Source organism: Platichthys flesus, chromosome 9 (assembly GCF_949316205.1).
Source record: "Platichthys flesus chromosome 9, fPlaFle2.1, whole genome shotgun sequence".
Classification (NCBI taxonomy): domain Eukaryota; kingdom Metazoa; phylum Chordata; class Actinopteri; order Pleuronectiformes; family Pleuronectidae; genus Platichthys; species Platichthys flesus.
Window position 1 is genome coordinate 4,670,018 of NC_084953.1, and position 13,877 is coordinate 4,683,894.

The 13,877-nt window shown below is 42.4% G+C and overlaps 1 protein-coding gene across 1 annotated transcript in view; it reads left to right on the forward strand.

Moving 5' to 3' along the window:
- The window catches only part of LOC133961210 (glypican-5-like), a 39,077-nt gene that overhangs the window by 18,911 nt on the left and 6,289 nt on the right, over positions 1-13,877 (forward strand). Inside the window, exon 9 of the mRNA XM_062396249.1 lies at positions 4,627-4,768. Coding sequence (XP_062252233.1) covers positions 4,627-4,768 — 142 coding nt within the window. The remainder of the gene's footprint in view (positions 1-4,626; positions 4,769-13,877) is intronic.

Genomic DNA, 13,877 nt, shown 5'->3' on the forward strand with positions numbered 1-13,877 from the left:
CTCACTGCAGCCTCTGCTGTTGTAACCTGTGTTCTGGGTCCGTCTCTGCTGCAGAGCATTAATATCTCCTGTGCTCACCTTGACCATGACACATGGAGGTGGTTAGAGTTCTGCAGGAACGATGCTGCGCGGATAGAATTATTCATATCTGTGTTTAAAGTAATGACGCAATAAAATAATGATGCTTCTGTTTCGTTTGATGTTCTGGATCTTATTGTTTTATGATAAAATATTAATGTGTAAAGTGGGATGTAGGTGTAATACAGCAGCTAGAGCTCGCTGCGGGGGGGGGGCTGCTGGGCACCGGTTGTGTGTGTGTCGTTTCCCTTGCCCTCCTTTGTGCAGCGCTGCCTAATCCAATAAACTTAAATGTCAGCAGCAGATGTGGATGATAACATACGATAACAAATTCATTATTCACCAATCAAACCAGATTTATGCAGCCCCTTCAAAGCTCGGGGGCAGTGTGGTAATATGGTGATTCATGAAATCACAGAAATGTAATTTATAAAAATGATTCTCAATGATTCCTATGAAAATTAAACGTTTCATTGTTTTGAATAAAACTGTGAATTTCTGTGGATTTGAAAATAATTTATCGAAATTCTTTTAACAGATGTAAGTACACAAAGTCAACAAAATATAAATATTTAATGATGTTCTGGTGCTTTTTAGACATTTTAGATATTTTATCTTTAAAGTATTACATAAAAAAAATTAATAATCACATTTTGTATAGAATCATTAAAATCTCTTAAACGTTGACAAAGAAAACCATCAACGTGTTTTGATGCTGAACCAGATCTGTGGTCGGATTGAAGAAAACCTGATGAAATTCTATTAACATGCATGTTTTCCCTTTTCTAATGGAATGTTTATGCAAACGTGGGTTTATATTTCTCATTTGCTGTTGAGGCGCTCTGTGCTTCGTCTAATTTAGTCGGTGGGTCCATTAATCACGTTACATTTACATGGAGGATGTGCAGAGTCAGCATTCCCTGGTGCCATGTTCACAAACACGCTACACATGAGCCATGTAATCATTCACGTGCAGGATCTGCTTTCTCAGGCTCCATTAATTCAACGTAACGTGCACGTGTGTCCTGTCGATTTTTAAAAGAACGCTGAACCATAAAGATCACACGTGCACCGACACTTGCTCTAACTCTGACAATGTTAAAGGGTATATGATTTGTAATTCACGTGACGCAGATTGTTTTGCTGCCAGGCCACAGCATGAACCAGAGAGGCGAAGTCAGAGATAACAACTCATCTGCATTTCAGACTTTGTTTCAGTTCCAAAGGGCTGTGATGTCTTTCCATGTATTTGACAAATTGAGACCAGTACAGTGCCCGTTGTAAACCTTCCTGTTTGGAATGTTCTGTTCTGCGTTAAAGCTACTTCAGAGTTAGTCCATGTCATTAGTGAGTCCCCCTCAGTTTGTGTGCTGGACGTAGTGTGCAGTCTTTCACAGGGTGAAGGTAGAAAATGTTGTGTGTGTTGGTTTCTGTGCAATGAAGCTGTTGTGTGTCCACGAATAGGACTCAGCGGGTTGTTTTTGGACGGATTTGATATGTTACAGATTTTGGACTTTTTCATCCATATACAATGTGGGATATTTCAGAGGTCCCCAAGTTTGCAACTTTTCAAAATAAAAGCACTGTAATAAAGTTCCATATAAAGCTTTGCAGCAACCAAATAAATGTTGTTCTTTTACTTGGAAGACAATATGCTAAAGAGGAAGTGATTCCATGATCCCACACTGCTGCAGAGCACTGGCCGCCTGTTTAATCTGTATTAATATATCATTTGTCATAATGGCGCAAAATCCCCTGCACTTCCTCTGGGCCATTAACTACACACATGCAAAGTGTGAAGCCGTTAAGTTGAACAGCTTTACAAGATGTGCGTTGTACACACATCCAGATTTCTGAAATAGATGGATAGATAAAAAAAAAAATGGTTTTAAGTCTGAGCCCACAAAACAAATCTTAGTAAACGGTCACCTCTGTAAATCCAGGACAGGCTCTGTGCTTCCTGTGTGCGATCTGCCTCATCAGTGGCTTCTCCGAGGGGGAAGCTGCTCATCCGAGGCACACACATTAACGCTCCCCGTTTATTAATTACTATTCTCGACAGTCATGTTCGCCATTTACACTCTCGTACTCCCTGGATGAGACGACAGGGAAATTAGGAAACGGGACAAAGAAGCATCCTTGGCATTTAATTATTTCGTGTTTTCCCCCCTCGTCTCCTCTTATCTCTCACTGTCCCATTACATGTTAATTAGACCTTTGCTGCAGTGGGTTATGTTTCGAGCCGGCTGCGCCCACTAATGGGGCAATTATAATCTCTATGAAGACGCTCAGCCAATCAGGGAGAGCCTAATCAACCCTGTGAGGGCTGCCACTGCATTGAGAGGGTTGTGGACTCAGCGTTACTCATCCACCCTTTTTTCTCTGAAGTGGCGGCAAATGAAAACACGACCGAGCGCGGCTTCGCTAGAACGCTGCAACTTTCTACTTCCTGCTTCCGTCTAAACCTGAATCCTCTGGAATGACGTTTGTATCGAGGGAGAAGGAAACACGTTACATCCAATCGAGAGTATTCAGGAAGTGGAGGATTTGTCACCACACCTCTGCTGATGCAAAAGAGTCCTCTTGAATTGGGCGGCTGTGGCTGAGGGGTAGAGTGGTCGTAGTTATTGAAGTGGCTTTGGATAAAGCTACGTCAGCTAAATGACATATAAATAATGTAATTTAATGTAAGGAATTGAATCGAGCTGCACAAATTTAGACCCACTCACTCACTCACTCACTCAGACTATCAGTCCCTTTAATGTGTCTGATTTCTTTCATCAAGATCCAGGAATTATTCCCCCGGAGATCTGTGAAAATGTCAAATTATATTAGTTGCAATGTTTAAGTTAAAAGAAATCCTGGATTTGCCTTTTTGTCCTGATCTGTACCAAAATTTAGAAGTTTTTTGTCTCATCCTTCCAAGATTCAGCTGTTAAAAGCCAAACAAAGCTCACTGGTGTAGTTAATGAAGCCACACCTCAATGCCACACGGCCCAATGTCTTTTCCTATAGGAACCTTTCCACATGAGTAAGGAAACCCAGCCCAGGTGGACACTAGGCTGTAGTTCTGTCTCATTTGCAGTCGAACAACACGATGGTGAATCACCGCGTCCGTCTCCACGTCCCCTCAGACATGCTGTCGGTTAATGGCTGTACAGTAGGCTGCTCCTCGCCTACTGTACGGCAGAGGCCAGATGTTCTTCCTTATGTCCACCAACCATCTCTGCCAGTGAATTAAACCATTAACGTTAGGAAGAGGGAATCCCTGCTCGGTATTTTAATTGAAATAAGCAATCTGAGGAATTATTTTTAGGTCCATTTTTTGTTTTGATAAAGGAGCAGGTTATATTATAGGCTGAAACTATCACACACACACAAAGATAGGGGAAGAAATAACCTCCTTGGCGGAGTTGAACATATCTAGAATTAACCGACTCAATCTGTCTGGATATTTATATTCCTTATTCATCTTTTTCAGTTTCGTGTCGCCTATTACAAATGTTGTCATCAATAGAATGACAACTGAGATCTAACACAATGGGTCTAATAGTGAAATCCCAAACAGCAGAGTCCTGTGTTGACCTGTGTAAAGTAAAATTCTCTGAACAGATTCGTCTGAGGTAAAATGAATCATTAATATAGATGTAAGGAAACTTCTGTGACATCTCCCTCTCCGTTGATATATACAAACTTTATCTACCGGCGAAATAAAAATAACATAAATGTCAGAATCATACATCTTCCTTTAACTAGAAACGTGTGGCTATTTGCCTTATCGCCGACTTCAGCTGGGATTTATGTTTCACTGCTTCTTAACTCTGAACAGTAACACATTCATCAAGCTGGAAACCAATTATCTGCGGCTGTCGCTGTGTGTAAGTGAATCACCAATAACTCCAGTTCTGTTTTTTCTAGATTCAAACTTTGATAAAGTTAATCTTCTCATTTTCCACAACCTTTGATTTAAAAAACAAATATTTGACATATTTGTTTTTCTTAAAAGTAGAGGTTGATGTTATGGATATTTTTACAAGACGTGATATTTCCATCCACCATGATAATGATGCAACATGCTACAGCATCCAAGCTGTGACTTAACTCTGCAGTAACAGAGCCTGGATCCACACAGAGACCCTGTGACCTCAATTACCCTTTAGTCTGCCTGCTGACCTGAGTGTGTGTCTGTTTATTTTATTGTTGGTCAGTGGTTCTGTGTGTGCGATCACAGGCTTTTGTTGTGGAAGCTTGAAATCTTGATATTTTAGTGGATAAACATTCTTGCTGAGAGTTGGATGAGAATATGAATTCACTCTGAAACTCAGCATAAAGACTTGAAACAGGGGAAACACCTTCACTGGGTCCGTCCCACTGATTGCACATCACTCCCAGTCATTTATTTTACCTCTGTCATGGAAGTTGTGTTTTCACCCCCTGTCCATTTCTTTGTTTTTCCACCTCCTCATTGTTGAACAAAATGTGAACAGCTTTTTATTCAATGTAGTGTGTGTTTGTGATGGGTTTTAAAATGTGTGTTTGTGTGTTCAGGAGCTGTTAGTGGAACTCGGCTGGGCGAGTAAAGCCAGAGGAAGAGTTGAGGAAGAGGAGGGGGGGAGCGCAGACACAGAGGGAGGCAGTGGGAACGACTGCGATGATGAAGATGGCTGTGAAGCATCTGGCGAGGGGAACGGTGAGTCACACACACACACACACCAACACAACCATTAACAAATCGGAACAAACATTACCCAATATACACATGAGTTGATGCTCAGTTTGAGGCTTGTACTTTGCCTAAATCCAAATACAGGGATTCTGATTCATACATAACACAGCAGCATATATATATATATATATATATTTATTTTTTTTTTTCCTTATTTTTTCCTATATTTTCTCACACACATAATTTCTCACACACATAATAAATAAAAGATGCCACACACAGCAGGGGAATACCCAGAGGGAGGGATGGTACTGAGAGATTCAACTGTCTCAACCTCTCTCACACACACAGACACACACACACACACACACACACACACACACACATACACATACACACACACTTTTCCATCTCTCTTTCTGCTGCTCTCAGCAGTTTATTTTCCTCTGTGACCGGGATAAAGGATGCACTAACAACCAGGTCGCCCTAAAAACAGAGATGGGAAAATAAACTATAATTATTCATTTATCTCTTGACTTATTCACTGGGCTTCTGCTTATAAATAATACATGTGTGACGCAGATAGATGGGGGTGGGGGGGCGGGCTCAGGAGCCCTCAGGAGCCTCAGGCCATCCCACAGTGTGTGTGTGGATAACATTTGATATTATTTAAATTGGTGATGAGAAAACTCATCGTTGACCAAATTCTGTCCAATGTTTTCGGGTTGTCCTCATGTTTCGGTTCCTCCGTCCCTTTCTGTGAACACCAGATCTCAATTTCTTTAAATTTGGACCAGACGTTGAGTTGGACTGACGGATGGAATGATTCGATTTTGTTGGGTGAAGGTCAAAGGTTAAAGTCGCTGTCACCTCACTGATATTTCAGAAACACCTGCAGGGAATCTCTGAAGACTTTGTACAAACATTCACCTGGATTCATGGATAAGCTGATCAGAATTTAGTGATCAATGGGCACGGGAAAATTATGTTTCCAAATTGGATGGATCAACATACAGCTAAACAATGAACACGTAAAACAAATCAAATCATTCCTCGAGGTTCTAAACTAGTTCTGGTTCTTGTACAACTTGTATTTTATCTGCTGTATTGACCTTCATTCACACTCGTCTGTGTTTCCACAAATTAAGAGCAAACAGATCCAGCGATGTGTTGAATATCAATGTCCTGTACGGCCGCGGCTCCTCGATGTCCTATAGGAAGCTCCACAGCCTGTGTTTATCTTTAGCTGGAAAAACACATACGTTGATTAACCCGTCAGTGTATGAGAGCACCCCCGACACCTTCAGGGTGACGGAACTTTCCATGACTCCAAAGTATGCGACCGGAGCTGCCGCGGTCACACTGGTGGTGACCCGAGCCAATTAGCTCCAGGTCAAATCAATAACATCATAAATGTCATAGCAGTATTTGCTATTGACATTTTGCGTGGTGTCACAGTGGTTGTGCAGAATGGCCTCGTTGTTAGAAGTGGTCTATTGTCACCGTTTTGAAACGCATCCACATTCTTCATCACCCAGTTCCCACCAGTGACGACAAGTCGTGTCGCTCTGTGATGTCATGGAGTGATGGGATCTCTGCCCCCTGGTCTGGATGTAACGGGGTCAAAGTTCACTGTCAGGGGGTAATGACCGTCCTCATAGCTGCTGGAGTCGAGCACTGCAGCTTGTTAGTTCATTATGATGCGGAAATCAATTTGACTTAATTTGTGTGAATCTTTACTCCCCGTTTCTCACCAGTGTTTTTTAACATTCTCTTTAGTCTCTACTTGTCCTTTCTGTGTGCCTCTAATTCACATATTATTCTCATATTCAGGTTTATAATAACTTGAAACTCTCCAATATTTAGAAAACACGTCCTTTCCTCCAACTGTCCCGTGCTGCAGCTCCTCTTTTCAGCCTCTGTCCAAAACACTTGGTTTTAGCTCCTGTCTCTTTAAGGCCCCCCTTTTCCCGTAAAGCCCAGTCGGCTCTAATTGGCCATCTGACACACTCTGTTGTGATTGGTCAACTGTAAGCACATGAAGGAAATATCAGCTCTCGTTTTACCAGGCTTCTGTTGGGGGCCTTGACAGACTAACCAACAAGTTGGTATCGAGCCAAAGAGTAAGAGGAAAGAAAAGCTTAAAAAGCAGAATATTTCCTTTTTAAAGGCTGAACTTTTAGTATTATTATTAAAACACAGATGACACCTCTCTGAGCGGCTTGTTCACAGGTGTGTTCATTCTACAAGACGTGACATTTCCAAAACCTCTCCTTGGCATATTTACACAGAGCTGTTTGTCTCGTCCTCCCTCACACTCGTGTTCCCCAGCTCCAGGAGTCAGGTATGTGTTGAGACATTCGTCATAGCCTCTCCACTAACCTTGATGTGTCAGGTCTGCAGAAGCTCCCTCCTCCCTCCCGGCCCGAAACTGGTACATTGGCTATTTGCAGAGAAAATTGCTGGTTATGATTTACCGAGCCGGTGGCGGCGCCCTGGGATCGCGTCTCTCAAGCTGCAATGAATTCCTGCATAAAGAATCACAATAAAGAGCGGGAAAAGCAGAATCTTTTGCACGTCTATCTGCTCGCCGGCATCTCTATGCATATAAACGAGCCTCACGTGCACTGAGGCTGAAAGAAGTACCAACCCGACCACACAAATCATGGAGATACAGCACACGGCGTGCCATTTCCCCCCCGAATTATTTGTTATTTATGCCTGCGCTCTACATTAAATCAATAGTTAATGCAAGAATAAAACGCCATCAAGTGAATATATGCAGCCCAATCAAATCTCTCTGATAAATCAGCTTCTGAATCTGCCGATCTAATGCTTATCTGACTCCTGCAGCCAAACAACTTCTCTCTGTGTGAATCGCTGACATGCAGAGATGATGTCTCAAGAAAGGACGGGTAGAAGACACACTCTTTGCTGAAAAGAGTGATGCACAAATTGATGTTTAGAGCCTTTTGTTTGTGGGTGTGTGTCTTTGATGTGAGATGTGTGTTTGTGAGTGTGTGAAGGCAGTGCGTCTGCAGTGTGTCTCTGTAATCCAGTGAGTTTTATAGATGGCCTCGTTCTGTCTGATTGAAGTGGATCCAGTATTGTTCTGCTTCTTGACTTTTAATGTCTTTATCATTGACCTTCAGTTTTCTTAAACACACACATGATTTAGCTTAAGATTTTTCTGTCTGTTTTTTATTATCTCTGGGCTGCAGATGTGAACGGGTCGGACAAAAACAAACTGTATTCTGCCTTCTTTTAAGAATTGTTTTCTAAACTTATCCTACATTTGCTTTAAAAGTTTTTAATTACATAACACTTTAAACTTCAGAAAGGTTTCTAAATTACCTGCACTAACGGGATGAATGCTACTATATGAGAATTTGTATAATTCCCCCCCTATTTAAACCATATAAGGCTGACATGAGGCAGGTAGTGTTCAGTCATGAAAATGTCGTCAAAGAACTTTTTGAATTCAGGTTCTCTGGCACTGACATGAAGGACGGAAATGATTCAGTTCTGCTATTAAAGTATACACAGCCTATATTATTATTCTATATTAGTCTATTTTCGACATGAAGGAAAGTTGCTCTGGCTCCAGAGAGGGAGAATCACTTGGCAAACATCGTACACGGATCAAAAACAAGGAGGTGAGAGTCCAAAGAATCCAAATGTATCAGCAGTTAAAAGCAGAAAGCTTAGGTTGGCGCTGTTTGTGAGCCAATGAAGTCTAACCAGAAAAACATGAATGTGGAGTTTTTTAAATTACATTATAGTCCTTTAAAATCAGGTCTGCATATGTTATTAAACGTTATATTTACTAGTTAAACTAAACCTGCCTGTTTATACTGTTCTCTTGTCCTGTGTTGAAGCTCCAGACCTCCCTAGGTATTATTCCTTTTCATACAGTTCTACATTCACTTTTCTTTTTCTGTGTGCTGGACGCTGTGTGCAGAGCATTTTATAAACTATGGTACAGCGTGAAATGGGAAAACTTTACATGCATCCTACCTGGTTTAAGTGCAGTCCGAGTAATTACATTTTTTTCATGAGATAACTGAAAATAATTTTGACCGTTCACGTATGTGGTTCGTACATAAATGAGCTTGTCGGCTATTTCAATGTCTGTAGATCTTCAGACCCAAGTTTTCAAAATAAAAGCTCTGCCCATTTCGGCTTGATATAAAGCATTGCAGCAACAAGATGAACGTTGTGCTTGTAATTTGTTGTTGACGTGAGGGAGATCAGCACCAGCGACACTCATGAACATCAATCAAATCAAATGATCTAAATGAATCGTGACGTTGGTTAACGTGCTGCCATTTGCAGAGCGCTGCTTTAGTTCATTCAAGGATGTGAATGACGACAAGCTCATCTCAGTCCATAGCCCCCCCCCCCTCCCCCTCTTTGCCTGTTTATTCAAATTGTATTAATATTTTCCTCAAATCAAACGCTTCACTTCACTTGGGCCATTAACAATAAGCGTGTGAGGCTGATAAGATGAACAGCTCACTAGATGGAAGATGAACCTTTTTTTAATAAGTTAAGTTTTATTAAGCGAGATAATTAGCACATGTCACAGCTGCTATCACAGACACTTTGTTACAGATATTATTTTGCAGGGAAGGGGGGTTGGGGGGGGGGGTTCTACCCATCTCTTTCCCTCCTCTTTCTTCGTTTAGTCGTCTCTCCCCCTCCCTTCCTCTGGAATTCACCGAGATTAAACCGATTGATTTTCCTCTCCTCCGAGCGGCACGCTCCCTTCCTCCGATCTCTGTCTCCCCAGACATGTCCGGGTCCCACCACGTCGATAATGTAAATGTGATCGCAGCCTCATCTTCTCTTCTCTTCTCCAACAAAACACCATAATTGCGACGTTATGAAACTGTGATGTGGTGGATACAGAGGTGGGAATGTGATAACCTCGAGGAATCCATGAGTCACTTAAGAACCACTAATGCCCGGCTGGAAAGCACCAAACCCTTTTTCCCAGAACCCACCACAGGCTTCAGGACAATGAGCTGCTCTGTCTTCAGACTTTCCTCTCAATATTCAGGAACTCTTATTTTCTTTGTATCCGCACCAGGTACAGGATGTAAGGTATTTGTGTTGATGTGTGTAGGTGAGACGATGTGCGGATGTGTACTCACGGGGGGGGGGGGGGGGGTCGGCCCCTGTAACCATGGTTACCAGGTGGTCTTCCCTCCCATGGGTACCTATAAGATGACAGTGAAAAAAGAGGAGAGAGGAGGAGTGGGAGGGAGAGGGAGAGGACGAGGTGTGGTGGGTAATTTGCTGTATCTCTTACAAAGAGCTTTGTGAGAAACTCTCATCTGTTACATAAGCTGTTTTATAGACGTGGGGCTGAACGTTCCCGTACGGGCTGTGTACAAATACACAAAGGTCAGAGTAAGTTGCTTCGGACATTAACCGAATAGTTTTCCTTTGGATAATTATTCAGGTATTTCTTGAGACATAAGTAATAGCTGGAGAATCCTTTCTTGTTTACTGTTTGTAGCTTGTACTTTGGAATGGTACCTAAGCCTATAGATGCCGGTGTTGATGTAAACAAAAACACATGATTCCACTAGTATTATTATACTGTGTCCTGACTCCTGCATTTTCTAGACGCCACCTCCTTCATCTGAATGTTATGGACAGTTTCCTGTTGTTCTCAAGGCGTTGGACTCTCATTATCATGCTGCGTTCTTCATTTGCCAAATTTACCTTTGGTTTTGTCTGAAAAGGGCTTTAGATATATCAAAATATGGTTAAGTACAGTTTAATTTGACGTAAATTTCCTTTAAATATTTTGTTCTTACCATAAACCTCCACCAAATACCAGCTCTAGAGCCTAATTCTCCCAACACAACTGAAGCCTGTTTTCTGCCTCCCTCCATCTCCCCTCCATCGTCTCAGCCCTGCTCCACGAGCCAGCCTCTCCCCCCTCTTCCCTGGGGCCGGATTCACAAAGCCTTTAGAAGCCATTCCGTCTTAAAGGGGAAGGCCAGTGTTTTCCAGAGCTCCAGCGCGTTGCCCCTCCGCCCCGAGGACAGTTTGATCTGCATTCGTAAGCGTCCACCGCTCTCTAAAGGGAGCCAGGGAGAACAATAAAAAAGTCTGGTGAGCCCTCTAATCTGCACTGGTAGCCATAAAAGTTCCCAGAGAGCCTTTGGATGGGATTGATCAGTGCTATAAATGCTGCAGTTGTCTGTGTGCATGCTTCCACTGGAGGACATTAGAGTTTAAAACACGCTATGAATGCAGTCGGTATGTTACCGGTACAGCAGCTTCACTCTGTAAATCCAGATTTCACATCAGGGTCAATAGATGTTTACAGAAACGGAGCAACCCTGTCTCCTGAGATCTGCAGCTGCTGTGTTCAATACAAATCAGGGATCAATGGGAGTCTGTACGTTTGTCTCTCCTCCAGTCGGTTGTTTTCACCCCCTGTCCGTTTGTTGGTTTGTTGGTTTGTAAGATACACAAATACAACTGAACGGATTCGACACAACTTTGATAAAGAATGTGGTATCAGTCAGGAAGTAGACCATTGTTTTCAATTTATTTTACATTATGAGAAAGGGTGTTTATGAACATCTTCTATTGTTTCTGAGAGAAAATGTCAGGCATGTTTAGGGATTCATATTTGAGTGGGTGCTCTCTGGTGCAGAAACAAATAACAATCTAGATCTAGTCAATTAAATGGTTTTATAACATTTGAGTTATTTGTTATTTTACCTTCACTGAGAAGGTTATGGTTTCATCATCGTTTGTTAAGCAGATTGATTATGCAAAAGAACTACGGAACCAATTTCCATGAAATAGTGTGGAGGGTATGGTTCTGGAGAAAAGGGCGGTTACAGGGATTTTCAGCAGGATTTTGTAAAAACTACACAAATGTGGTGAAAGGATCGGTCAAGAAAGAACCTGTTAAATGTTTGGGTGATCAGTCGCCAACCTGTTCCTCTGCACATTCGTCTGGAAGACACACACAAAAGGCAAGTTATTTAAATCGTGGCAGAAATGGTGTTTCCACCAGACTTAATTTGAAAAGCAGATTAAGAGCATATAAATAAATGTCTGATTTTCATTGGTTTATTTTTCCCTTTAACTGTTCTCTTTGGGTTTTGTTTGTGTCGACCAGACCTCACAGCTTGTGGTTTATTGACTAGACCTGGTAAACACACAATACACACACCATACACTTACAAACACACACACACACAAACCAATAAAGTCAGAAAGAAGGAGAGAAGACGGAGGATTCAGTACAAGACGTCAGGGGGTAACAGTGGTTGCAGTGAGAAGTCATAAATGATAGGATTCTCATGCTGTGTGTGTGTGTGTGTTCGATTATGTGTGTGTGTATGTGTGTTACTGGTTAAAGGGATAATAACTCGGCAGGAGCTGCGGCTCATTAAAGAATAAGACTTTCACTTTGCTATCGTTCAAAGCGACAGAGGAGAACTCACAGTTTAGTTCAACACATCCAAAGAGAGAGGGAATCGAACTTCACATGAAATCCGGCACAATGTGGATCTACTGATTAAATGTGTGCGTCTGTGAACTCGGGCTGTTCCCACAACCTCTATCAAGCAGCTCCTCTATTGGCCGTCACCCCCTGGTCACTACCTGCCTGTCATCCTGTTTGCACGTCTCTCCACACCTGAGCGAGTTGGTTCATGCAAATCCGATTAGACATCATCTGCCTATTAGCGCTCGTCCTCGGCACTTAACCCCCTTAAGGAATCCCCCCACACACACACACACACACACACACCGCCCTCGCTTTGTCTCCCTTTCTCCAGCTTTGTTTCCTTGTGTATTCAAATGAGCATTCACATGCCGCACACATCACAGACCTCAGCCCCCATTGGCCCGCGCTGATGTGCAACCTTCAACCAATCCCTCTCACAACGTTCCTCCTTTCATCCACCTCCACTCACAGACCGAACGGTTTATGATTCCACTGGAGGCCGTGCTTAACCTCGTCAGGTGTGACCTTGCACAAGACAAACCATTAACTGTTACTGGCATCACTTGGAAGTGAAGATAAACGCCGAAGGAGATGTCGACTTGGAAGAGAGAACGAGATGCGAGAGCTTTTGGCGATGAGGGTTTCCCCCCGGTGTCAATGTGCTGTACACAAGTTTTATGTATATTACACCCTGCCTCCTGCTTTCTCCACCTAGACTCTGTTCTTCCCTTTCTTTCTACATTTTGCTATCGTTTTATAATGTATAATTCTTGAGAGTATCTTCTATAGCTACCTTTTACCACGTTGGTTCTCTCTTTGTGTTTGTGTGGGTGTGTGTGTATGTGTGTGTTAGTGTTTGTGTGTGTTCCCTCCCTAGGGAACTGAGGCTGAAGTAATGAAATGCTTATTACTGATTCAGCTTGAAAAGCGAGGGATACATTTACACGCCTACACGTCCACATGCCAGCGATCCAGACGCTTCTCAAGGTCACTTCGTATCGTGTGAGTGTGTGGGTCTGTGTGTGTCTGTGTGTGTGTATAAATGACATGTGTGTATACAAATTGGAGAGTAACAAGATTGCGCATAATTGGGGCCTAAAGCGACAGTTCAGTACAACACACCACAGGCTTCTGATATCAGACACCATCATTATGAAGCTGGATCTATCGCACTATACTGCACACACATGGAAACACACACACACACAAACACACACACCCTTGGTCTTTGCCTTAATGCTCGAAGCTAAACCCTAATTCTACCCTTCTCCCAAAGATGGAAGAGCAAGTAAACAAACACACACAAAGCTACACACAATCAACCTGAAGTTACTTCAGAGACTCAACTTCCAGATGCATTCCTTCAGTTGTGTGTGATCAATGTGTGTGAGACATTTTTCATTTGCTTTCCGGATATGAAATTCTTCATACCCTATTTAATACACTCAATGTTTCCCAACAAGCATCATGAAAAGTAGCACAAAACCGATGGTCACTAACTGAGCATGTACCATCATGCATTGCGCTTGCGGGGGAGAGACGACAGGGGGCAGTAGAAACGCAACCTGTCGTGTAAATCGTGTAAATGTAAAAACAAGCAGAGCTGCACATCACAGCTCAAACTGCAGGAAACAAGTTCAATTCTGA